We start from the raw sequence: 24,417 nt of genomic DNA, 5'->3' as shown, positions 1-24,417 counted from the left end.
ACTGAACTAGACAGTCATCCGGATGGTTGTCCAGATGGTCATTCTGCTGTTCAGCCATTCAGTTGATTTGCATGTTACGCTTTTATTATTATAGATATAAAAGGCTAAGTGTTTGTCCTACCAGTAACTATGACGCACTGGCCACCAGGGAGCAGATGCTCAACGCAGGAGCTGCAATGACGCGCACTGGCCTTTTAAAAATAAGTGGCACCAATGACCTGGCGCCAACAAACCAACATTTGGCTTTCCCCAAGTGGGACACAGGCCCTGCCACCTCCCTGGAGTGACACCCCACCAAATTGCAGCCAACGCTGCTATGACCCCATGGCGCAAAATGTGCCCCACAGCCCAACCCAGCCTGGAAACGGTGGCTGTGGGCGCTGGGTAATGACGTCACATAGCAACACTGGGCTTCCTCTCGCTGGAGACTAGCCTCCTTGGAGTTTCTTTAGCCAAGGAACCCAACTTGCTTTATAGACAGGTGCAAACATTTTACAGTTTAACCAAATGTTTGTGAAGCGTTTTCCCGTGCCTCATCTCATTTGATCCTCACAGAAGTCCTGGAGTAGGTAGATAGACTTGGTAGAATCCTATTTTCTTTTCATTAGAAGGACGTGAATAACGATTTTAAAATATTACTTCTAATTAATTTCCTTTCAGTGTGCACGAATCCATGTAATGGGACACTAGTATTTTGATAAAATTAAAGCTTTTGTGATGTATATGTACTTTGTATAAGTATGTGCAGCACAATCTTTCCACATTAGGTGATGGGGTTTTATTCAAAGGCTTGAAATTCATAGAGATGACAGTTCTTATATTCTATTTATGTAATTCTATGGGAAAATAAGATCTACTTTAATAAAGTACAATTAGAGTTACTTGTACTCCTATGCTGTTTAAATGGACTCTTTTGAACTAGCCTGCATACTCCTGCATATCTAGTCACCTTTCCATGTTTATGTTAATGGGAACATTATATATTCTGAATTTAAAACAAAAACTGAACTGTGAGGACATAGGTGATTTGTAAGCTGCTGGTTCTGTATAATAGCTTTGTTTTAACCTTGATAGTTGGTAGTCGGTCAGCACTGTGTTTAAGTCTTCTCACCTTGACTCTTACAGCCCATCATGTTCAGGGGTGAGGTCCGTCTGAATGTGGAAGAGAAGAAGAATCGAGCTGCCCGGGAAGGAGACCGGCGAGATAACCGCCTGCGGGGACCCGGAGGCCCTCGAGGTGGGCTGGGTGGTGGAATGAGAGGCCCTCCCCGTGGAGGCATGGTGCAGAAACCAGGATTTGGAGTGGGAAGGGGAATTGCTCCAAGGCAGTGAATTGCTCTTCACTGATCTTCACGCAGCAGTACAAACCCCGTTCCTGCAGAATGGTGATTTCTTCAACCATCCTTTGGTATCTTGCAGTATGACCCTGGTCTCTTATAAACTGCTTAAGTTTGTACAATTTTACTTTTTGTGTTAATGGTGTGTGTTCCCTCCCTTCCTCTTTTCTCTCCTCACCTTTTATTCCTTCACTTCCAATTTTGTGGAATGATATTTTAGGAAAAATGGATTTTTAAAGAAGAAAAAAAAAAGACTGAATTTCCTTGCTTTACTTTGCATATACAGACTGGATTTTTTTTTTTTTTAAACAGCCATTTCCCCAAAGGAATGTGTCACTTATTACTGACATTTGGTATGTTTCATTCATTGGGATATTTCTTACTTATTTTGTACATGTTTCAAAAGCCTTTGAGAAATACAGGATTTGATAAATAATTTGAAGGCAGGAAAAACCCCAAAATTGTTTCTTTTGAGAGTCATGACTACCTTCTGGTGTGGAGAAACTGCCATTGGAAAAATTGACAATTTTGATTCTCGCTGGTATGGATAAAAACTGAATAAAAGATGTTAGTGAAATTTTTTCTTTTGATATGTGATCACAAAATAATTATAAAATCCACTCTTTTTACCGTTGAACTTTAAATTGTGAGATAGGTTTTAAATGTCTAGAATGCAACTGATGTGCTTTTCTTAAATTATTAAGGGTTTTTTTGAAGTAGAATTTATTTTCATGTTTAATTTGTATTTGTTAAACAAACAAAAAAAGACAACACCCTCCCCACCACAATCCGAGGAACACAAAACCAGAGCAAAACTGTTGTGCCTTCTATTTATCTTTGATTCTGGTCTTGGCAATTGTTTAAAGAAAAATAATAAAAAAAAGTCTAGATTTGTTTTTTTCCAGGTTCAGAGTATGTTGGGAATTGTGGAACCCCTCTTTCACTGTGCGTCTTCTGTTCACTTGTTATGCTTTAGTCTGAAATTGAGTCTCAAACTGGAATGCCTTGAGGACGGGTGCTTCTGTAGAGGTCCTTTGACCTAAATAGCTCAGCATTTTATGTTGGTATCTATTCAGAATTCTAATCAGCCCACAAGAAGGAATGTGATTTTCATATTGGACTTTGCTGATATGCTTGAGTGTCTGCTAGTTTTTTTCCTTTAAATCATAGCTATATGGTAAATTTTCTGTTTTATTGGTTCTCTTTTATCAATGGACATGCAGTGGGTGTTTCTCTGAAATGGCCAATTCTTATTAAAATATTTCTGGGAAGAAAATTTAATCTGACATGTAGGCTAATACTCGTTTTACGTAGTATGTTTGTTGAGTGCTGTGCGTGACTTGGGTGAAGGTTTTGTTTACACATTTGTGAAGCAAGCCTTTGTGTAGTATCTTATCATTGTTACTAGTTGAAGGGCAACAAGGCTGTCAAATTTAACTTATTTTCTTCTTAACAGTATTCATCTTTAGGACTGTTGTTTGAGGATAGTGTGAGTAGGAATAGGAATGTTTGTTTTTCTGTTACTGGGAAACTAGGTTTGCTGAAGGGTGTAGTCTTAAACTAAAATGAAATTTGATGTTATCAGTTGGTCCTCAATACCTCAAATATTTGAAAATTGGCAGCATCTCCTTCATATAAAGAAACTTATATAACTGAATCACAGGGCTGTTTTGGTGTTCAGTTTAAATGATTATTTGGTAACCACTTCATTTGGCCTAGCCAGTGATAATTAGGAGAAATCCAGCTTATACTTCTGTAGCTTATATTAAGCTTGTGGTGGAAAGGAAAAAAACTTAGCCTGAGTTATTTTTGCAGTAACTGTAAAGACATAAATTATGGATAACCTAGAAATCATTTTTCACAAGTGAATACTAAACCATGCATTTCAAAATAGGAGTTCTTTCTACTCAGGTTTAAGGGTACTAACTAGATGCCGTGGTACCCAATTTGGGGCTGTTATATCCTAGACTAGAGGACATTGGAAATGTGTGAGATTGTGAAGGGTGTTGGAGGGGGACACTGCATTTGGCATTTAGTGGGTAGGGATCAACAGTGCACATGCTCTGTAAAAATGAAGCAACTGCATTAAAAATAGATAGTTTCCTATAAATGCATGATGGGCGGAGCAGTGGATTACTACAACTGGAGTTGAAGACTCATTCCTTTGCAATAAAGCTTCAGATAAATAAAAATAAATGAATTAGCAAATAGATAGCTCTTTCAGCAATTATAGTAACATCTACTATAAGTTATCTCATTTTCCTTCATTTGTACCAATATGTGGTTTTAAAAAATTTTTTGAGAAGGTAGCATTATGCTAGATGCTGCTTGTAACTTGTTGCAGGGAGTTACTTTGTAATTCAGAAAACAAAAGTTTACTTGAGTAATTTCAGCTCATCAGAATTTGGGTGATTGTGGAGTTTTGAATAGCATAGGACTTTTATATGTAGGATTTAGCATCATGTTTTAACACTATAAAAATCCTGGTATCTTTGTTTCCATTATTGCTGATGGTATAAACATGATACCGTAGAGATACATATATTCACACAGATAGAAAGTGAAAATAAAATAAGGCAAGATTTTTCTATAGGCAGCATCAGCTCATCATATTCAATCTTTTCAGGTTTTAAAATATAATTTTTCATTTCTAGGAATGGCCCAGTGTCTAGTTCTTTTCTACTGAGCTTAACACCCTTACTTACTTACCTAGTAACTTACTAGGTATAAGATTAGTTCAATGTGCATCTTGGTCTTTTAAGAACTGTTGAAAATAAATACACCTTGGAACTTAAAAAAAGTACTTTTATGGTGAGGTTAGTCTTGACTTGTTTATGCCTTTGTTCTCAACTTTTTGAGCTTTTGCTGGGGAGCAGTGAAAGTAATTATCCAAAAATAATTATTTGAGTAGATTACTGCACAGTATTAGTTAAATTGCACTTTAGGTTGGAAAAATAATTTTCACGACTCTGTGGATTAGGTACTGTTTTCCCCAAAGTAATAGATAAAGGAGAAACGGCATCAGGGCAGCTATGTGACTAGGCCTCCAAACCATCCATGTAGCAAGGAGCAGATTGACCTCCGAAACTGATGCTTTTTCTCCAAAACCAAAATGCCTACATAAGTACATTTGAATAACATATCAAGATATAGGATATGACCATATAATTACTACAGTATAGAAACCAGGGTCTATAAAACATTCATAACAAGGTTAGCATTTCTGTTCTTCATTTCCATAGGGTAAATAATATAATGTAAATGATTAGTATAGGGCTTCTTTTGATATGCAGACTATTTGGTAACAATAATGACTTGTTAGATTAATTTCTTATCTGGTTTGATAATACATTTAGAAATCTGGATGTGAATAATATTTTTATCAGAGCATAATCCAGGTGAATTTATAGCAGTTATGTTTTGTGCTTATAACTGCCATCCTCTGATACTTCCTTCACCCCTTTATTTGAAAATCCTTGTAGAATTTAATGAGTTAGTGGAAAATGAGGCACTTTATAGAAAACAATTCGTTAGAATCTGTACGGAAATAATCCTCCTATGAGGTTTAAATTTGTAGACCATTGTTTATGCTGAATGGCCTATTTCTTTTATGTAAATGCTTGCATTTGTCAAACCTACTGATCTAAAGATATCTTTTATATTGAAGTTTTATTTTTGTGCTACTTAAAAGAATTTCTGCAGGAACTACATACAGATGACCTTTTAATTAAGCAATCTTGAACTTTGAAAAAGAAGCAACTCCAACATTTATTTGAATATAGGGTTCTAGCAAATTGCCTAATATACTGAAAATGGGCATTGGATAATCATGACAGTCTTTCACAAATGTTTAAAATCCTTAGAAATGAATGTTAGCAACTTGGCAATGTCTTATGTGGAATGAGGTTGTAGATTTAACTTGCTGATCAAGTTTTGGCTATGTGGTACTAGATAATTATGTAAGGATTTCTGCTTTTAAGGTAGTAATTCCTTTTGGGATTTTCATTTGTATACTGTGATATAGAAGTTCTGGGGACCATAGGCAGGCTTGTGAATTCTTACTAAACTAAAGGAAAAATGGTGGCACATGTGAGATAAAACTTCATTTATATTCTTTTTAGTCACTATGTATGTAGCTCAGAGTAATGCTGAAATTAGACTGCTTTGCTTGTGCTTTCATGAAACAGTCTCTCATCGTGGCCTGAATGAATAAAGAGTTGATTAGAGGTGGCCTAACAGCACTAGTTTTATTTGTTTTGATTTATGCTACAGTATGGCTTAGAATAAAGGTTGTTTGCTTTTTGATTATGTGACTTATTTTGAAAACCTTGGATAGTCTCTTCTCCTCCAATTTCCATTTGAACCTGGTAGCTTTTTTTTTTAGTTCCCTGGGAGAAGAAAATAGTATTGGAAGTCAGTTCCACTATTACTCCCATAAACCATGTGACCTGGCCAACTATAAATCCACACGTTTTGCACTTTGAAACGTGGCCCATGTCACAGATTCCAAGGGACTTGCATCTACCCAATGTGTCTTATTTTCTTAAAAAAAAAGAAAATTAAGGGATGTTTACCAAAAATTTACTATTGAATTATTTTAACAAATCTTTTTTCATAAACCCACTTAGGGGAAGTTTGCCTATTTTGGTAGTAATTTCAGGGATGATCATATCTTATTTAATCTGGATATAAGCAGTTTTAACTATTGTTATAATTATCCATTTTGGTTACTGAAACTTTCCCCAAGCTTTGTTAGAACCACCTATTTTACTTTGGATTTTATTTAAATTCTTAAATGTCTTTGTGAAGATTGTGTATGTATACTGATTTGGCCCTTTTAAATGAAGACGTGCTGAGAAGCTGGCATAAGGGAGTAAGGAGAAGAAAAGAACTTCCTTTCTTTAAAGATTCAGTGCACACTTAAGTAGATTGTAGAACATAACTTGTTAAAAAAAATTCATATAGGTAGTTGTTAGCTTTTGAAGATGAGTGAGGTGGAGGTGGAACTTAGCTGATGGTATAGAAATCATTTTGTGATTTATAAGGAAAAAAAACATAATTTTTAAACGAGAAACAATTGAATGTTTCCTTAAAAGATTTCTTCTCATTCTGATTATTAGCACAAGTGACAGAAGAGGCTCCTAGAATTCATTGAATCATAGAAAGTTAGTGCTGGAAAGGACTAAAATGATTTGTATAACACCTTCATTTTTCCAAAGATCTAGGTGCTCAGATAATTGATTATTGGTACAGAGTCCCAGATCGGCCTGTAGAAGTAACACGGAGGAGATTGCTAGTCCTCCCTAGGCTGGCTGAAGATCCGGATATGGAAGAAAGGGGAAGGAGCCACATTTTACATGCACTCAGTTGCTTCTATATAGCTCAGTTTTCATACCTAGGTTTACTCCATTTCCTTAGAACTGTCTTAATGCCCACTTCTACCAGGGCCTGTTGAAAGACATTAACATGTGCTCCCCTCAGGGATGGGTTTACTGCTAGCTGTCAGAAAGCTATTGGGTATCCTAATGTGTTAATAGCTGAAACTCAGCTGTAATTTTCTCCTAAATCTGTCAGCATTTTACATTCTGTACATTGTGGTGCTTTCCCACCTTGTATTATAACTGTAAGCTCCTAAGGGGCAGCCATTTGGTCTTAGGCAGGTACCCTGTTCAGTGCCTGGCAGTGCCGTGTGTGTATCAGGGTCCTAACCTTCCTTTCCAGTGATTTTTCCCATTCTTCATGGAAGCGATGCTCCAGCCATCCTGAACTACTGGCTCCTCTGAGAGGCCAGGCATTGCGACTCCGTGGCTTCAAGTGCCTCTCTCTTCCCTGAAGATACACTTGCATCTGCTCTCCCCCGTCCAGATTCCTTGCCATCAAAGTCATTTTTTTGAAGATCCAGTTCAAGAACTAATGGTTCTTTTTCCCTGAGAGAGAAAAGATCTGCAACAGGAGCGGGGAACCTTTATTTGGTGGTTGATCTGGCCAGAATTTGAAATGAGGAACAAACTCATTCCCATCTTCTTTCCTTCCACATTGTCCCTTCTGTTTGACAGTCTGTCCCAATCTTCATTTTTAAAAAATACGTGTTCCTAGAGCACTTTCTACCTTTCTCCTAGCTGAAAACTTATGCCTTCAACCTGGAATTAGAATGACCTGTATCTGTTATACTACATCATTAGACCACAGCTCCTAGAGGACAAGGACTGGGAAATTAATTCCAGCATTCCACTGAAGGTACAGTGACTATAGGAAAGAGGCATTTAATGATGACTCATTGAGTTGAATGAATTAGTGTATTTCTGTTTTCATTTTCAAAAGGGAGGTATGCCTAGAGCCAGGACTTAATTGAATAAATTTTAGGCACTATGACATTTCATAGTGGAGGGGATTGTTGGGAAATTTTAAGGGCGGGGGGGGGGGGGAGTGGAGGAGAGAGGAAGTCACTGGTCATTTTGAGGTACTTCCATCCTTGGCCTGACTTAAGTGCCCAGTATATCCCAGGCATTTGTTTGTATGTAGAAGAATTTTATGTGCCAAATTTCATTTCTTTTCACAAACCTACTCCATTGTTCTTTCAGTTCATGTCATCACCCATGCCCCAAGTCTAAGTTGTCTGCTTCCCTTTTTCTTGCTCCCCACATCCAGTGTCCAGCTAAGTCTTACCAGTTCTACCTCAACAGTCTTTCACATCTCTTTCTCCTCACTGGGATAATTTCAGTGGCCTCTCAGCTTCCTTGACCTCTTCTTACCCCAGCCTACTTATACCCCATGCTAGATTCATCTTAACTGAAACAGCTCTGACTATGGTCCCATGTATGTGTTCTATCTCCCCTGCTAGACTGTAAGCTCCTGATGGGCAGGATCTGTGTCTGAGTCGTATTTGTATCTCCCTAGTGCACATATCAATAAATATTTCTTGAATTAATAATATAAAGCCTGTCTTAAGTGAAGTGATGTTTTCCAGATCATATGTAGGTTTCTTTTTGGGGTAATTGCAAGACTTCAAAAGTTCTTTAACATACAAAGTTGGTTGAATAATAACAACTATGGATTAACCACAAAGAAAATTTCAGAAAACTTTAATTTTTTTCATTGGAATCAGCATGGATATGTGTATATGGATGGTTCAATAAATATATTTTTATATACATGTATCACAGAAATTTTACATTCCATCTTCAAACTGCAGAAATAGACTTTTTTTTTTTACAAGCCAAAAAATAATTGCCATAACTTTTATGACTTCATGCAAAACAGGGAGGAGTAAGGGGCAAAAGGGAATAGGTTGGTTAAGGTTAAGAGTCCTGTAAGAAGTAAAAATGTTACATTAAGGAAGCGATTGCTTAACACGCTGCTTAAGGTGGTAGCCAAACAAATCCTTAACTGCAGCATTAAGGCCATACCAAGTTTATACATATATACAAAGAAATTTCCATATAAAAGACATACTGTCACATTTTCTTGTGGGAAAGGATGAGGAGCTTTGTGAGTAATTCTGACCCAGTTTTCCAGGCCACGTAATTGTTTAAGATTTCCCTAGGTATTTCTTAGAACTCTCTTTTACTTTGGCTAGCTGTCAGTTACTACTCTGTGGGCTTACGACTTTTGTAGTCTCTTCTGTGGAAGTATGAGTGATCTTGAACTTCCATCATAGGTGATCAAGCACTTTGTAGCTTAACTAATTCACACTGCCCAGCGCAGCATATATTTTACATCTCCCTAAAGTATGGGAATCACAGAATTGTAACTTCAGTTGTCTTACCTGTAGCAGTCTCCACATCCTGTGCTGGCATTGTCACCACAGAATTATAGGTGCCCTTCTGTTCTTTGAGGTTAAAAATAACTTTGAGTAGCTATAGTGTAATGAATTGATGTGTGAGGTTTCAGGTAACATATGCTGGAGCTCTTGAAAGTTAATAAATACTAAACGTTTACCCCACCCCCGTCACAACACATTTCAGTTGGCAGCTACCTTTTTGGAAAAAAAGAAATGTAAAAATGTAAAGTCACTTGCAGAAGAATTCTGCCTAAATATCAAATCAGGTAACTGTTAAGACAAAGGGTAGGTCTTTTGTGCGGATACCTAAACTAATGAAATGGAGCAAACATGAAGGGTGCGTCCTTTGGAGATGGCTGCAGTTACGCAGGAGCCATTTGCTTTGGTGAGACGAGATAGGACACTGGTTCTATTGGCAGAAACTGGCCTCTTAGTGGATAATCTTGAGTAAAAAAAAAAAAAAAATTAAAACTAAGTTTATGATAAATCATGTAAATAAAATACCCTTTCCCCCAGTGCATGAGTGAGCCTTTATTTGATAATTTCCAACTCACTTTGGACTGTTTTAAATCAATCTAATACTGCTTTCTCATTAATGTCTTAGCTGTGAATTGGATATCACCAGTAGTCCTGTTCATCCTGTTACCAGGTATGCCTCCTGCGTGTCCACAAATATGGCTGCAATTTGGTCTCCTCCCATGGGTTTCCTGGGCCAGTCAAGTTTGAGAATGAGGCCTCTGGAACTGGCCTTCCTGGGAGAGAGGACCAAATAATTTGTGATTTGGAAACACTTCAGTGTGTTTGAACACTTAGAAAGTGAGCAGTCACTGTCCCTTTCAATCATTCACCAGCCGCTCTTTGCCCAAATGACACTAGTTCTTTATATTGAAGTAATTCTCAGTTTTAAAGAAGTGATTTTAGCCAACAGGTCGATCGTGACAATGAGATCCAGACAAGGAGACCCGGACACCCTTTGACAACCTTACTAGAGGGCTTAAAAGTATTAGGGGTTTTGTCTTGGTCACTTTGTGGTTCACTTTGTACATTTCTATGTAATTACAGAAGGGAAGATGTCCAGTTTTTCGAACTTAGAGGCAGCTGAGGTCCTTGCTGTGACTTGTCTTGAAATTAGAATTTGGCTGCATAGTTTCTTGGGTTCTTTTTGAGACCTTTGCACCATTGTTTGTCTAATATGCATAAGAATCACATTGGGTAGGCGTTTCACCTGTCCAATAGACAAGTAGGATGCACCCCTTTGGGATTTAACTATTGTTAGTGCTGAAAATACTATAATGGATTAAGTCTTGGAAAATAGAACGATTAAAATATGAAATAATATGTCTTAAATTCATGGTATAAATTTTAAATTTAATGCTTTGAAATGCATTATGGGAACACCCACCTTTTTAGCTTCCTACTATATTCTGGCTAATGGCATGCTCAGAGCATGGTACACATACCTTTGAAAGACGTAGAAATACCTAATGTGGAAAAAAATTGATTTTAGCAAACTACTTATTTGATATGTAAGCACCACTTTTAAAAAAGATTTGGGCCAATCATTTACTAGGGTAGGTAATTCTAATCTCTTTCCCCACAGTATTCTTTTTAAAGAGTTTAATCAAGAAAGCAACTCTTTCTGAAAGAAACTTTTCATTTTACACACTAGCAATGACTTGATTAAAAACCAGTTACATTTGTCTTTTTAAAAAATTCATATTTGGCTTTTTTCCTCTTCACACCTTTTTTTCTTTATGAACATGACTTCATGCTTTGACTAGGGAGAGATGCTCTAGGTTGGGAGAAGTCATTTTAGATGCAGCTGAAAATAAAAAGGACATGCTAGGCTATACTTTCCTTCCAGGTCAGCTGTTTTCTAATTCAGTTTAACAAAAGGTAATAGTATTTGCACCACAAGCTCTACTTTAGAAGTACCTGCATGTACTAAGTACTGGCTGGCTGGCTTGCAAAAGATGAAGCTCTGGAAAGGTTTTCAGAGTCACCATAGACCAGCAATCTCAGTGTAGAATCAGGACTTGATTGTATCTCTATTATCCCCCTCTCCAGTGCCTACTGAGCACAACTGTGCTAAGTGCTTCCTATATGTCGGGGTGAATTAATGCCCTTGAAGATGTGAATTTCTAGTGGGTACTATGTCTACTTCTAAGATGAAGGAAAAGGTAAGTTCCCCCAAATAAGTATAGAGAATCTGAATGAGGCTGGAAGTGTCAGCTAATGGGAAGGAGATAGAATGAACTCTCAGCCCCTGAAGGTGTGCCCCGGGTCTGTTAGAACTTTAAGGTTGTTATGATGTACTCCATGCTTTATCTGTGCCTACCATTCACAACACTTGAACCAAACGGATAATCATGGTACCTTGTACGTGCCCCTTGTTTTTTTTACCTCCATGTTTTACTCCTGTTATTCCCTCTGCTGGAATACTCTTTCCCCATCTGTCAAAATCTCACCTGTTCTTTAAGGTGCTGCTGCTCAAATGGCCCTCAGGTCTTGAAAGGCTCCATGATCTGTTTTCTGCCCACTTTGGGCACCCTCCTTTCTCATACATATTTCCTGCATTCCTCATTGGTGATTGTTTTGGAAGTTCTATTGTCCCCTCTTACATTGTAAGAAAAGAGGCTTTTATTCTGATGCTCTGCTTTTACACTGCACTTCTTGCCACAGTGATTTAATAAACAGCAGGTGGATGGATGACAGGCAGGTGTAGGGAGGTTAGTCCTGGCTATGACACGAACTATGGAGATCTCCTCCCTGAGCTTCCACTTCTGACATGAACCCCGAGAGGCCGAGCTGCTTTCTCCATGCTGAGACATTTTGAAAAATCATATCAAGGCAATTAATTACATAGCACATAGCAGTTACCTACACACCCAGTGACCCTGACGGCTCACTCAACAGGCCATTCAGAGTGCCCTTTGTCTCCCCAGCATGCAGAGCTATGCAGGACTGGCCCTGGCCTTCAGAGCAGTGGCCCACACATTCTGGCATCACTGCTGTAGCTCATGGTCCTGTTCTGCCAAAGGCCAAGCTTCTGGATGCAGGCAGAGAGACATGGACAGGCCAACCGAGTCCTAGGAACTGGAGTAAGCAGAGGCCTTGTCCCGTGAACTGGTCTGGCCTAGTTTGTGCACATCAAGTCACTTAAGGGATTGTTAGGTCAGAAGCAAAAGGATGGGGAGACAAGCAGCAGCTTCTACTTAAAATTTTTTTTTTTAAATTCTCACCTGAGAAATGTGATGTGAGAGAAACGTGGACTGGTTGCTTCCTGCACGCACCCTGACCAGGGCCAGGGCCAGCGAGGAGCCTGCAATTGAGATATGTGCCCTTAACTGGAACCGACCCCGAGGCCTTTTGGTCCACAGGCTGACGGTCTATCACAGAGCCAAACTGGCTACGGTCTGCCCCCACTTTTATTACTCATTTCAATGGCATCTCATAGAGAGGTGCTCCCTCTTTACCTGAACACCTGCTTGGGATAAGTAGTTACTCGTATTTAAAAGGTGAAACCACAATTATATAAATCCAGATAGTAAACTGCTATGGGAAATAACTTTAAGAGTCTGAGCTCACCTATCCTGTCCTCCAAGAGCGGTTCCTGTGAGACCCAATTTCTCGCCTCTGAATTCTTTCTCTGGTCTCTATTACCACATGATCCCCTGGGTTGGAGGACTCCTATCCAGATCACATATCACTTCACTAAGTTTAAATTCTGTCGTTAGGGACAGTCCTCTGATTCCCGTGCCTTGCAATGTTTGTAGGATGTGCCTCGTCTTAGTTGAGTGAATGTTTTAAAGGGATTCCAGATTTAGGGAAGACCTCCAGAAAAGGTGCAGTCCTTACTCTTGATTCCAGGCAAATCTAGGCCACTCCGGGCACACGCAGATCACTCCTGCAGGACTGTTAGCAGGGAGTGTGTTGTCATTGTCCTCCAAATGCCATTGATTCCCACCTGCCCGCTGCTCACCCTGCTTGGGTTCTTCCATAACTCTAGCTGGAACATGGCCTCACATCCGCTCTAAATCCTTCATGTACCAGACACTGGATTAGTAGGTGCTCAACCTTTTAAGATGGGCTAAGTTTATGTTGCTTATGACCAAGTTCTGAGAAGATGAAGACCGAGGATTGTCTCGTTTGGTTCTTGATCTAAAAGATGATGGATTTCCATTCTAGTACAAGATAGTACTCCCTGGTATTTAACAGATTATAGGAGTTAAATTTTTGTATACTGGAAAGTACCAAAGGCTCCATAATTTTTATTAAGTTATAAGATTCAGTTGAAATGGACCAATTTCATATATTCTGCTTTTTTATGACACTACATCAATTACTTATTTTTATAGTCAACAATTTGGGAGGTAGGTGGGTGACTGAGGTCACAGGGTGAAATAATTTGTTGGAGGTCAAAAACAGAAAGTGGAAGATGTAAACCTGTCAAGCCTGTTTCCAAATCTTAGCTTCCCATTGTCTTTAGAATCATGTCCAAATTCTGCAAGGTTTCGACTTGGGCTGGTGAAAGGAACTTTTGGAGCTCACTGTCCTCAACTGTAAAATGAGAAGATCAGGGCCATTGTGGAATTCTGTTATTTAAAAACACACAGGAGGTGTTCAATAGCAGAATTGTGATAGTCCAGGTTTCTTCACAGTCCGCTACTACTCTGCATGTGAATGGCAACTATTCGCAGAACTTAATATGGTGCCTTCTGTTCAGTGGGTGCTCACATCTCTGGGTGAAAGGGATGCAGGTGCTGGATCAGTGTAACCAGGACTAGAATTGAGGTCTCTAGAGCGTGCCCAGGCGCAACAGTGAGCAGAGTGATTTCACCAGTGAGGAGGGCCTTGAGCAGGTCATGAGATGTCAGTCAGCTGCTCTGAAGGGCGGTGGATTTGGCCTTTTGGAGTCTGTCTGGGTTTGGAAAGAAAGCTCTTTGATGACCTCTTCTGGCAAACAGGAAGAAGTGATGAGAGTTTCATAGCGATTGAGATCCTGAGAATGCTTTCCAGTTTGCAATGTAGGGGTGGAGTTAGCAGTCATGATGTCATTTTACCTGGACATTGGACCTGTGATGTGGAGATTACTGCCCCTGAACCATAAAGAAACTGAAGGTCAGAGAGGTAATGGTCTTGTTCAGGATAGTGTGCCTTTTGGAGGTACCACCTCCAAGCTGGTACCCTTCCCACCATATGAGGGAACCTGGAATGGATTTAGAGGAAAGCTGAGAGGATGAGATGTAGAGTGGGGCCACCTTAGAGTCTGCGAGAAGGCCTCCTATTTTTTTCTGCAATTAAAAGACAACTAGAGAAGTGGCCTTTTGAAAAACTTTACAGCTGGGAAAACCCTTCAAGCTTGACTGCTCCTGTTTTACTGATAAGAAAATTGAGGCCCTAGGAAACTGGGGAAAATGTGGAAGCATTTTAGATGACTATCTCTATTAACCACCTGGAATACACAGTTACCATTTTGCTATATTTGTTTTATAGAAACAGCTATCCCTTTTAGAGGGCTCTTCTTATTTTATTTATTTTTTGAGGTCTTTAAAAAAAAAATCCCTGATTTAAATCTTTTTCAGGGGCAAAGAAGGAGTGGCTAGTTATATGGTGATGGTAGGAAACGGTTTACAATATGGTTTCCATATTATTATGGGAAATATGAAATTCTTTACAGTGTTAATTTTAAGTCTTAATTTTTAACATTGGGAACAAGAAAAAATTTGTCTGCAATATTCTCATTAATTCCAGGGCCAGATGAAGGGAGACTGAGAACATTTGTCATGTCACCCTATTGACATTTTGAAGAGATCCCGTTGAAATAGAGCATAAACACATCCCTGTTGGGAAAGACAGGAGCAGTGTTTTCTGATGACAAACAGTATTTGTTGGAGCTACAGGAGTGTGGAAGCAATTTCAGGGTTGCCAGGGTGAGGTTTTGTTTGGGGGTGGGGAGTGGAGACAGCTGGAGTGGAGAGCGCTGGCCCAACTCCAGCTACACTTGCTCTAATATTTTTTTTCTTTTTATTAGTGTAGCCTACCTAATGGTATGAATTTAGCTGACCCCCCTCCCCCAATTGTCTGGAGCAGTCCCATTTTTTTTCTGCCTGTAACTACACCTACATTAACGGAAATATTCTTCAGTCTTGCTGGAAGTTTCTGGTTATATTTAAATTATGTCTTGTTAGGGGGCTGGGATCAGGCTGGGAGGGGACTGGAGTCACTGCAGTCACTTCCCGAGGGCAGTTTCACGGGTTCTGCTCTGACACATTTCTCTTTGATTCTTCCAGAGGCTCTGGCAGAGCGAATTCACACAGGTGCCCTGGAAAGTGGGCCACAGCCTCCACAGGACATGCCTGCTAAAATGCCCGGTGCAATGTCCTGGTGTTTGATGGCATTCGCAGGTGAGAAGCTAGTCTGAGAGGCAAGTCCTCGGTGCTGGGAAATACCTTGACTGATGGCAGGAAAGTGAAGACTAGTCTCCTTGAGGGCCAAGACCCCTCTGTCTCAACCTCTCCCTACCTGTCCCTGGAAGGCTCTAAGTGTGACAGTGAAATGGGGAAATAGTGAAGCATTTTATAACACGTCCTTCCCATGAAAGTATCCAGAGTTTGGCTTTGAAAATTCTCCTTCAACCCCCTCTTTTTATTTTTTGTTAATCCTCAACCAAGGATATTTTTCCATTGATTTTTAGAGAGTGGAAGGGACGGGGAGAGACTGAGAGAGAGAAACATCGATGTGAGAGAGACACATTGATTGGTTGCCTCTGGCACGTGCCCCAACCAGGATCAAGCCTGCAACCGAGGTACATGCCCTTGACCAGAATCGAACCTGGCACCCTTTAGCCCGCAGGCCAATGTTCTATCCACTGAACCAAAGTGGCTAGGGCCAATCCCCTCTTTTTACAGGGGAGTAAGCCAGCCAAGAAACGTGAGCCCAAGGTAGCGCCAGAATGAGGACCATTTCCAACTGACCTCTGTCTACCTTGGAAGGCAGATGTGTTTACATAGGACACTGGGTTTCTAAGGTTGCATAAGGAAGCAGCTGGATCTGAAAAAGGGTGGCAGGCCAGGAACAAGGCAATGCAGCTGACTGTGAAGCAGCTCAGGTGTGGGGATGGGGACCCATTATGCCTGGAACCTGCATGCAGCCAGCAAGTGCTTTTCATCCTCAGACTAGTTAGCTGGTACTGCTCTGTAGCTGGTTATTGGCCTTATGTAAAATACCATTTTTGTTGCTGGGCTCTCTGAAGGGTATATTTTTGGCTTGCCATTCTCTATACTCTGACTTCTCGACCCAGTGTTCCTGTGGAGATTTTCAGAGCAGTGAAATTTCAAACTGCACGGGCCAGAGGAGGGAATAGAAACCGCAGCCTTAAAACAAATGAGACAGGAGCTCCTAGGTCCGTTCTAGTCCCCGCACATCCCCGCCCCCTCAGAAATAAACCAGCATCCTCTGGCAGAGCTTAGTCTCAAAATGAGATGCGCAGACTGATGAGACAGAGGTGATGCAGACAGAGGGAGGCGGTGGGAGGAGGGGAGCAACGGAGGAAGAAGTAATGGTTTGGATGCTAGCTGAAAAAGCCTTAATTATCCTAAAAATTATTGGACAATAATTTCTACTTTGGAATTCATTTTGCTGTTCCAAAGAATGATAAAGCACCTTAATTATCACTTTAAATAACCACACAGCTCCATCTAAACAGCATGAAATAGCACCCATGTATGAGCAAACCCGTTTCCTGCCATTGCTGTCTTTACAGCTTGAGAAATCCTTAAGGAAGCAACAGGAGGAAAAATTGATAGAAGCCTCATCTAGCCTGGGCCCTCACGATTCTAGGCCACTCAGGCCTGGGAGAGATGCTTGCAGGGCACCCTTGAACGCCTTGGTATCCTCAGAACTTCAGCGTGGACAGTCAGAAAAAAGTCAGTGTTTTCATTCTCTTGATATTGGTTTAGGGTGGGGAGGGAAGCATTTCAGGATATTTAAAAGTGATTTTTAAAAGTGATTTCTAGACTTGAACTAAAAGAAGAGAGAGGGAAGAACAGAGAGAACTATCGATGTAAGAGAAACACATTGATTGGTTGCCTTCTGCACACGCTATGACAACCCTTCAGTCCACAGGCCGACTCTCTATCCACTGAGACAAACCGGCTAGGGCTTTAAAAGTTTGAATCTACAGGGATTTCAACCTATCCAAGGTGTTCTGCCTGTTGGAATTTCAGGATACTGTGAGACCAAAACCTGTCCAACATACACTCTTCCTTACACTGATACAAGTTGTTAAAAGTAAGCCAGCTCAATCAAGCAAGGCCCTAGTTCTTTTATACTTCCCATTGGCCAGGATAAGCTCCTGTTGCTAGCTTCATGGAGCTGCAGGAAAAGAGGGGGGTCCTTAGTTCAAACTTCTAGAGTGGGTTTCCAAGAGAAGGGGAAAAAAGCTAAACTATATCTTAAAAACCTCTTTCCTGCTTGTCTATTTAGAGAATTTTTGGTCTCTTTGGTTCATGAATTAACGATGCTTTATATCATGGGTAGAGAGCCATTTACTCTTTCTCAACAGACCTCACCAGCCCCTCAGAGAAGCTTTCTGGTTAATCCGAGAAATGGAGTGCAGAGAGAAAACCCCATCTCCTCACTGCCTTGCAGAGTGGGGGTAGAGTGTGCAGCAGGTGCTGGTTGAATAAATCAGATAGCTTCCAGAGGGGTGCTCATTGTCCAGGCCTTGGCTTCCAGCTGGACTGGGGAATGGCGGCAAATCCCAGATTTCAACCCAGTCCTGAAGCTGGCACGATTGCACCACTACCGAGCCCTCTGCTTGCCAGCTGTTCCTACCAAGGAGGCAGTTCCTGCAGACACAATGACAACTCCCTTCAATGTCAATGTGTTGCAATTAACTAAGGAATCTAATTTTCACAAAAGACCGACTTATCAGTGATTGTATCCGCTTACCTGGGGCACCAATCTACTTGGCAACCTAACATTATAGAGCCTCTTTTTAATGATGCTCATGAAAATGGGTACTTTGAAGGAAAGGAACCATGTCCTGCCATATTTACTTTCTCCCCAGTACAAAAAAAAAGCCTTTGAAAAAGATTGGTGAGCTTCATAGAAGGATACATTTCTTATTTATCGAAAGCTTAAAAGAAGAAATAATTGCCGAAACCGGTTTGGCTCAGTGGATAGAGCGTCGGCCTGCGGACTGAGAGGTCCCAGGTTCGATTCCGGTCAAGGGCATGTACCTGGGTTGCGGGCACATCCCCAGTAGGAGATGTGCAGGAGGCAGCTGATCGATGATTCTCTCTCATCGATGTTTCTAACTCTCTATCTCTCTCCCTTCCTCTCTGTAAAAAATCAATAAAATATATTTAAAAAAAAAAAAAAAAGAAGAAGAAATAATTTGGATCAAATGACCTTTTGTTTTTCTAGACTTGAACTAAAAATAGAGTTATATTCAAGGTATCTCTCGTGAGCATGCACACTCAATTTTCTTTCTATTCACGGCCGTCCTTGGTCATTCCCCATAGCTTTAGCTAAGAGCAGGTTTTTGAATGTTTAAAGGGACCAGAGGGTGGCAGAGCTGAGTCATTTATTTAGGCTGCTCTTGAAACAAATGAGATACATTATAAACTAATAGGTGGGAAGTTACTGGTATTAATCTGTCTGCTTAATTGCTATCTCCTAAATTTGGCTCCCAGGAATAACTGCAGTTTTGGGGGTGGGTGAAATCAACTCCTCTGTGCCAGTATAAACTCTCCCTTCATGCATAGATACTGGTCTATACATATGTAGGGTGTGAAAACCAGTGAACCACTCATTACACCTAAGTCAGTTTCCCCCTCACAGTGGCACTTGGCAGATGTAGTGCTAAGCCATGGTATCCTCTAAACCATAAATTCAAAAAGTATTGTCCTATTTGTTGGAGCCACCTAAAAAGTATTTGGCCTAAATCCTCTAGTTTGATTTTCTATAATGATGAAGTCCATGAAGTTTATTGCTAAATCCTTACTGACATTATACACGAATGAGAATGACTTCTTGAGCATGCGCCCTGTAGGCATGATACCAGTTTTGACTTTATAATGGCTGATATTTACCCCACCACGGTTCCCCTTTGGTAAAGCAGAGCAAGAGAAAAAATGAAACTGCCAATTTTTCAAAGGAGGGCAACAAGAATTGTGTGGGTCCACGTACGTGTGTACATATATGTGCGTGTCCACCGGGGAGGTTCAGAAGTCAAGGTTACATTAAACTGTTTGCGGTGTGAATGTCCCGACGACCAGCTCAAGCACAGTTAGAGCGAGGAGGGAGTTAGAGGCCACCTACGCCACTCTCCCCACGTGCATTTAGAGAAAGTAAAGCTTAGTCATTTACCCCAAGTCACCCAGCAGGTTAGAGGCAGGCCTAGAATTCAGGTTCCTTTCCCTGCTGTAAGGCATCCACTCACATTTGTTTTTCATGAGGGATCCCATGTTTGGAATAATCCAAGAGAAGATTCCAGTGACATCCCCGCTCTGTGTCCTAAGGAGATCATTCTGTTGTCTGTTGGATACTGTCTGCTAGACCCGGCAGCTCCCAGTGGGCCTGCAAGTTGAATATGGGCAGAAGGTCAAGGACCCAGCCGGGCTTGGGCAAATGGCCCGGGGGTTTCTGTCTCAGAGATTCTGGACGCTTCATTCAGGGGCCCAGTTTGAAATCTGCGGGTTTTGCTGTTTGGGTGGAGGCAGAATGTCTCAACAATTGGCACTGTCTCTTGTCCCCTGCAGGGCCTGGCGCCTTCGTTGCCTGACTCACCCAGACTTCAGGCTTTCTGAATTCAGACCAGCAATGAGTAAAGTAGGGAGAAGGGCCTCTTTAATTTTTTCATTAAAAAGTAATTTTTCTTTTAAATAAAGTGCTAAGTGAAAGGGGCTAGTAGCCTCTTCGAAGACTCACGAATGGATCTTCCCCCTTAAATAAAGTGAACATCGTGCTAGCGAAAGGCGCTAACAGCAGCTCAAAGGCGGATATGCTGGTCTTGAACTGGTAGTGTTCCAAACCCTCTACTTAACTTTTCTTCCATAGACACAAGTTTATGGTGGGAAAGGATGGTCTTGGATGAGAGACACCCCCCCCCCCCCCACACTTGGCTCCCCTCTGTCAGTGCTTCTCAGAAAAAGATTCCAGGTTTTGCCCACATCATCCGGGGCCAGAACACAGTTCAGCTCTCTGGTTTGCACAGCCCGGAGAAGGGGAGGCATGACTCACTGGCCTTGGAAGCCCCTGTAAACAGCTCTGTCCTTAAGCCCCAGAGCCAAATCCCTTTTTGGCTGCATAGTGCATCTCCTTTACCTAAGTCCTTCTAGATCCTTGTCTTGGCCTCTGTAGGCATCAGCGATTGTGCCTCAGGGAACAGGAGAAGAGTGCTTTAGGGAGGGGTTAGGCTACCAGCGTCTCATCTGGGTCCTGCCCCAGGTTGGGGACACTCTAAAGACACAAGTGAAATCCCAAGCCGCAGTACAAACTGATTGTCAGCTCTGTCTTACCATCGACTGACTGAGCCAAAGCCAAGACACTAAAGTGCAAAGAAAGGAGTGGAACCCGGTATCCTGGTTACTGACCAGAGCGGGGAGAAGGCCACAGCCGTGGTGCCAGTGCTTCAGGCCTGGTGGGGTTGGCAGAGAGGGGCAGAGGCTGCCGGAGACAGCCCCTCTTTCCTCTGCAGCCCCCCTTGCAGGCTGCCATTTGGGAGCAACTGGGCCCTTCTGTTGGATCTCCCTCCCCTTACAATCCATGTTCTAGTCTCTCCTTTCTTTCTGGGGTGCCCTCCCTATCCAGGGTTAGGTCTGGCACATCAGAGTTAGAAGGAAAGAGAAATAGTTGTCCAACTTTCCTAAATGTTAAAGCTAAACAAAGCACCGAAAAAGAAAAAAAAAAGACTTATAAAAATATAATGGGGTCACCCCCCCCCCCCAAGCTCCCACATTATTTGCGGTACATGAAATGTCAAAATATAATGAACAGACTTTCTACACATTCCCATTTCTTCCCACCCGTATATATCTAAGCTGTAGCAGCTTCAATACCCGCCTCTCTCTCTTAAAACTTCACTCTGCAGAACCACCTATAATAAATTCATTCATTCCACCGACCCCACCTTCCCAAATATATAGCCATTTGCAATTCCAAAGAGACTTTCCAAAAAAATAGACATTTGAAAAAGTGCATCTGTTTACACTCAAGTCTATGCACATTATTTCTTGAGATTATTACTTTTTTTTTTAACCATAAAAAAGATTGCATATTGGCAATATAATGAGAAGACCATGGTGGCGTTTCTGGGCGGCGGTGGACGGTAAGGGGGTGCGTGCTGGAGCACAGAAGCGAGAGGGAGCAGAGGGGGGCGGGCGCGACCCTTAGCCTGAGACGTGAGGACTGCGCAGGGTTATCTGCATTCTCCATCCTTGCGCCTCTGAAATGTCCCATCTCTTTAGTCACTCCCTTCTGCGCTCCAGCTCTCCCACGCGCACTGCCACGCTCTGGCCGCACAGCCCTGTGGAAGCAGAGGCGGAAGCTTTGGCATGTGTCCACCTGGGTGGGCGTGAAGATAGGCATGGCGTTTGGAGGGGTGTGATGCGGCCACACACCAGAGCAAGCTTATTTGTGACTGTTTCCACTCTGGGAAAAAAGTGTCCATCACTTCCGTGACTTTAACAATTTAAGCAGTTACTAGGCTGATAGGTTAAGAAACATCGTTTGTTCTTGTGGGTTTGCATTAATAGTAAGCATGAATATATATCATATATTACATTGCTTTCCTTCTGCTCTGGGGCAGGCTGCACTCTCCTTCCAAACTGGAAAACTGTACAGCCCGTGGACCTCCCCTCCCCCCCAAAAAAACCCCCTCCCTTCCTCCCCACCCCTCAGTTCCTATGTTAGAAACCCCCTCCCCCCAGCTCCCCGTGGTTAAATAGAGAGTGCCACATTGTAAGACTCATGCATCGCTGCCTCTTGCTATCGCACGCTGTGCAGAGAGAGTGGGATCGTGTGTGCGTGCCCCGCCCTCTCCCGCCCCTTCCTCGCCTCTCAGATGCCTGTGCTGGTCCTACCACCCGCTCCCAGCCTCCCCCGTCCCAGACCCGTCACTGGTTGTGGACGTCCTCCCTGCGGACGATCTTGTAGATGATCCAGTAGAACATGTTGAAGATGAGGAAGGCCATGGGGAAGCCGATGCGCGATATTTTGTCGATCTTCTTGGCCCTCTGGATGAAGAGTTTTCGCATCTCCTCCGGGGTCTTGGACGGCGCAGGAGCTGGGTTGGTGGTGTTGTTGTTGTTGGCGCCCTTGACCGAGATGCCATCCTTGGCCTGTAGACAGGCTGGGCCCATCCCATAGGCAGAGAAGTTGAAGCGGCCCTCTCCCGCCTCATCCTCCTGGAATAGATTCAACATGGGGCTCTACTTAAAATAAGACAGGGGCTGGGCACCCTCCCTGCAAGGCACTCCCCGGGGCCAGGCCATGCCTTCTGGCCCTCCCGGCCTCCCTGCCTCCCTGCACCACTCCAGGATTCTGAGGCTTTCTGGCTGGCTGGGGAGTTATGCCTTATAGAGGGGCGCCGCTCGTGTGCCTTAAACAGATGCAAACCAGGGGATAGAAACGAGGCATAGGATCCTGAGACCCGAGTTCGCCTGTCAGCTCTATTACCTTCTAACTGTAGGACTTTAGGCAAGTCACTTTCTTCTGTGAGTCTCAGGGTTTATTTTATTGCATTTTTACCTACAAGTGGGGGTAAGAGTCATCTCACTACCTCAAAGGTTCTTTTGCCCATCAGAGGTCAGAGATGAGTACACACTCAGGATGCTGCTTTATTGGAAATCCAGGGGACAATTTGGAGAGATCCCCTGCTTTGCTTCTGTTGCCTCCTTGCCCTCCTCCCCCACCCCCATCCCCAGTTAATATCTTCTTGTGTGTGGGTGGGGGCGAGGGTGCGAATTGTCCAGGAGGGAGCGAGTGCTGTGGGCCTCACCTGTGTTTCTTAAGCCGGGAAGCCACAGCTTCTTCCTACTTCCATGTCCCCATATCCCTGGCAGTTGTGGGCCTCAGACATAGCTCTAGGCCTGTATCAGGTTTTCGTTCAAGGCCCTTCATTATTTGGCTCCCACTTACCTTTACAGCAGTGGTTCTCAACCTTCCTAATGCCGCGACCCTTAATACAGTTCCTCATGTTGTGGTGACCCCCCAATTTCATTGTTACAAATTGAACATAATTAAAACATAGTGATTAATCACAAAAACAATATGTAATTATATATGTGTTTTCCGATGGTCTTAGGTGACCCCTGTGAAAGGGTTGTTCGACCCCCAAAGGGGTAGCGACCCACAGGTTGAGAACCTCTGCTTTACAGGCTTTTCTCTCCCTGTGCACACCTGCCAGCATTGTGGCACTTCCTGAGTGATCCCTGTGCACCCCACCTCCCTTAGGCTCACATTAACACGCCTGCTGCCCTATCCTTCTCGTCTCTCCCTCCCTGAGCTAAGTCATCTTGCCTGGATCAGAATCATAGAGGCTCCATTGTCTGCTCTCGTCGTGTGTAGCTTTGTGTTCTTTCCATGTGAGCTCTGAGGGAGGACCCTGCCTGCCTCTCCAGTCTCATCTGTGCTGTTGTCTCTCTGGCATCTTGTGCTCCACTCACCCTGAAACGTTTCCATGGGGTCGGAAATGCCACACTCGCTCTCTAACTCCGGGCCCCTAGTCCATCTGTCCTCTCTGCCTGGGGCACACTCCTACCTCCAGTCCTGCTTCCAACTCCTTCTCTTCCACTGAATTCTTTTTTTTTTTTTTTTAATATATTTTTTTGAGTTTTTAAGGAGAGGAAGGGAGAGAGATAGAAAGTTAGAAACATCGATGAGAGAGAAACATCGATCAGCTGCCTCCTGCACATCTCCTACTGGGGATGTGCCCGCAACCCAGGCACATGCCCTTGACCGGAATCGAATCTGGGACATTTCAGTCCGCAGGCCGATGCTCTATCCACTGAGCCAAACCGGTTTCGGCTTCCACTGAATTCTTACTCAGAAGACTTTGAGCTCAGAAATAGGCTAGGAGTCCCTGCATGTTGTCCATAAGGTCCCTGTACACTGCCCCCCCCCTTCCTTGAAGCTTTTAACACATTGTATTCCTCAATTGATGTCTACCTCTCTCATTATACTGTAAGCTCTGTGAACTCAGAGTAAAGTCTATCACATTCATTGACCCCTCAACACTGAATGGACATACGAACAGGGCAAGATCACTTAGCTCAGAAACGGAGAGACAAG

The 24,417-nt window shown here is 42.4% G+C and overlaps 2 protein-coding genes and 1 long non-coding RNA gene across 10 annotated transcripts in view; 2 read left to right on the top strand and 1 right to left on the bottom strand.

Moving 5' to 3' along the window:
* Nucleotides 1–8,274, top strand: part of G3BP1 (G3BP stress granule assembly factor 1) — a 41,546-nt gene extending 33,272 nt beyond the window's left edge. For 6 of the 7 annotated variants that reach the window (XM_036312113.1, XM_036312119.1, XM_036312117.1 and 3 more), the window contains one exon: nucleotides 1,126–8,274. In XM_036312113.1, the coding sequence (XP_036168006.1) occupies nucleotides 1,126–1,332 (207 nt within the window). In that variant the 3' untranslated portion in view covers nucleotides 1,333–8,274. The remainder of the gene's footprint in view (nucleotides 1–1,125) is intronic. The other variant, XM_036312114.1, reaches the window with a different exon arrangement.
* A 4,240-nt stretch (nucleotides 8,275–12,514) lies between these two features.
* LOC118657613 lies at nucleotides 12,515–20,084 on the top strand. Its single transcript, XR_004968057.1, has 3 exons — nucleotides 12,515–15,524; nucleotides 16,883–17,045; nucleotides 19,887–20,084. It is a non-coding gene; the product is annotated as an uncharacterized LOC118657613 (long non-coding RNA).
* Nucleotides 20,085–22,241: 2,157 nt separating this feature from the next.
* Nucleotides 22,242–24,417, bottom strand: part of GLRA1 (glycine receptor alpha 1) — a 64,153-nt gene continuing 61,977 nt past the window's right edge. Inside the window, exon 9 of one of the 2 annotated variants that reach the window (XM_036311798.1) lies at nucleotides 22,242–22,556. In XM_036311798.1, the coding sequence (XP_036167691.1) occupies nucleotides 22,242–22,556 (315 nt within the window). The remainder of the gene's footprint in view (nucleotides 22,557–24,417) is intronic. The other variant, XM_036311799.1, reaches the window with a different exon arrangement.

This window comes from Myotis myotis, unplaced genomic scaffold, assembly GCF_014108235.1.
Source record: "Myotis myotis isolate mMyoMyo1 unplaced genomic scaffold, mMyoMyo1.p scaffold_m19_p_6, whole genome shotgun sequence".
Taxonomy (NCBI): Eukaryota; Metazoa; Chordata; class Mammalia; order Chiroptera; family Vespertilionidae; genus Myotis; species Myotis myotis.
Note: the sequence above shows the minus strand (reverse complement) of the source record. Positions and strands in the feature narration are given on the sequence as shown.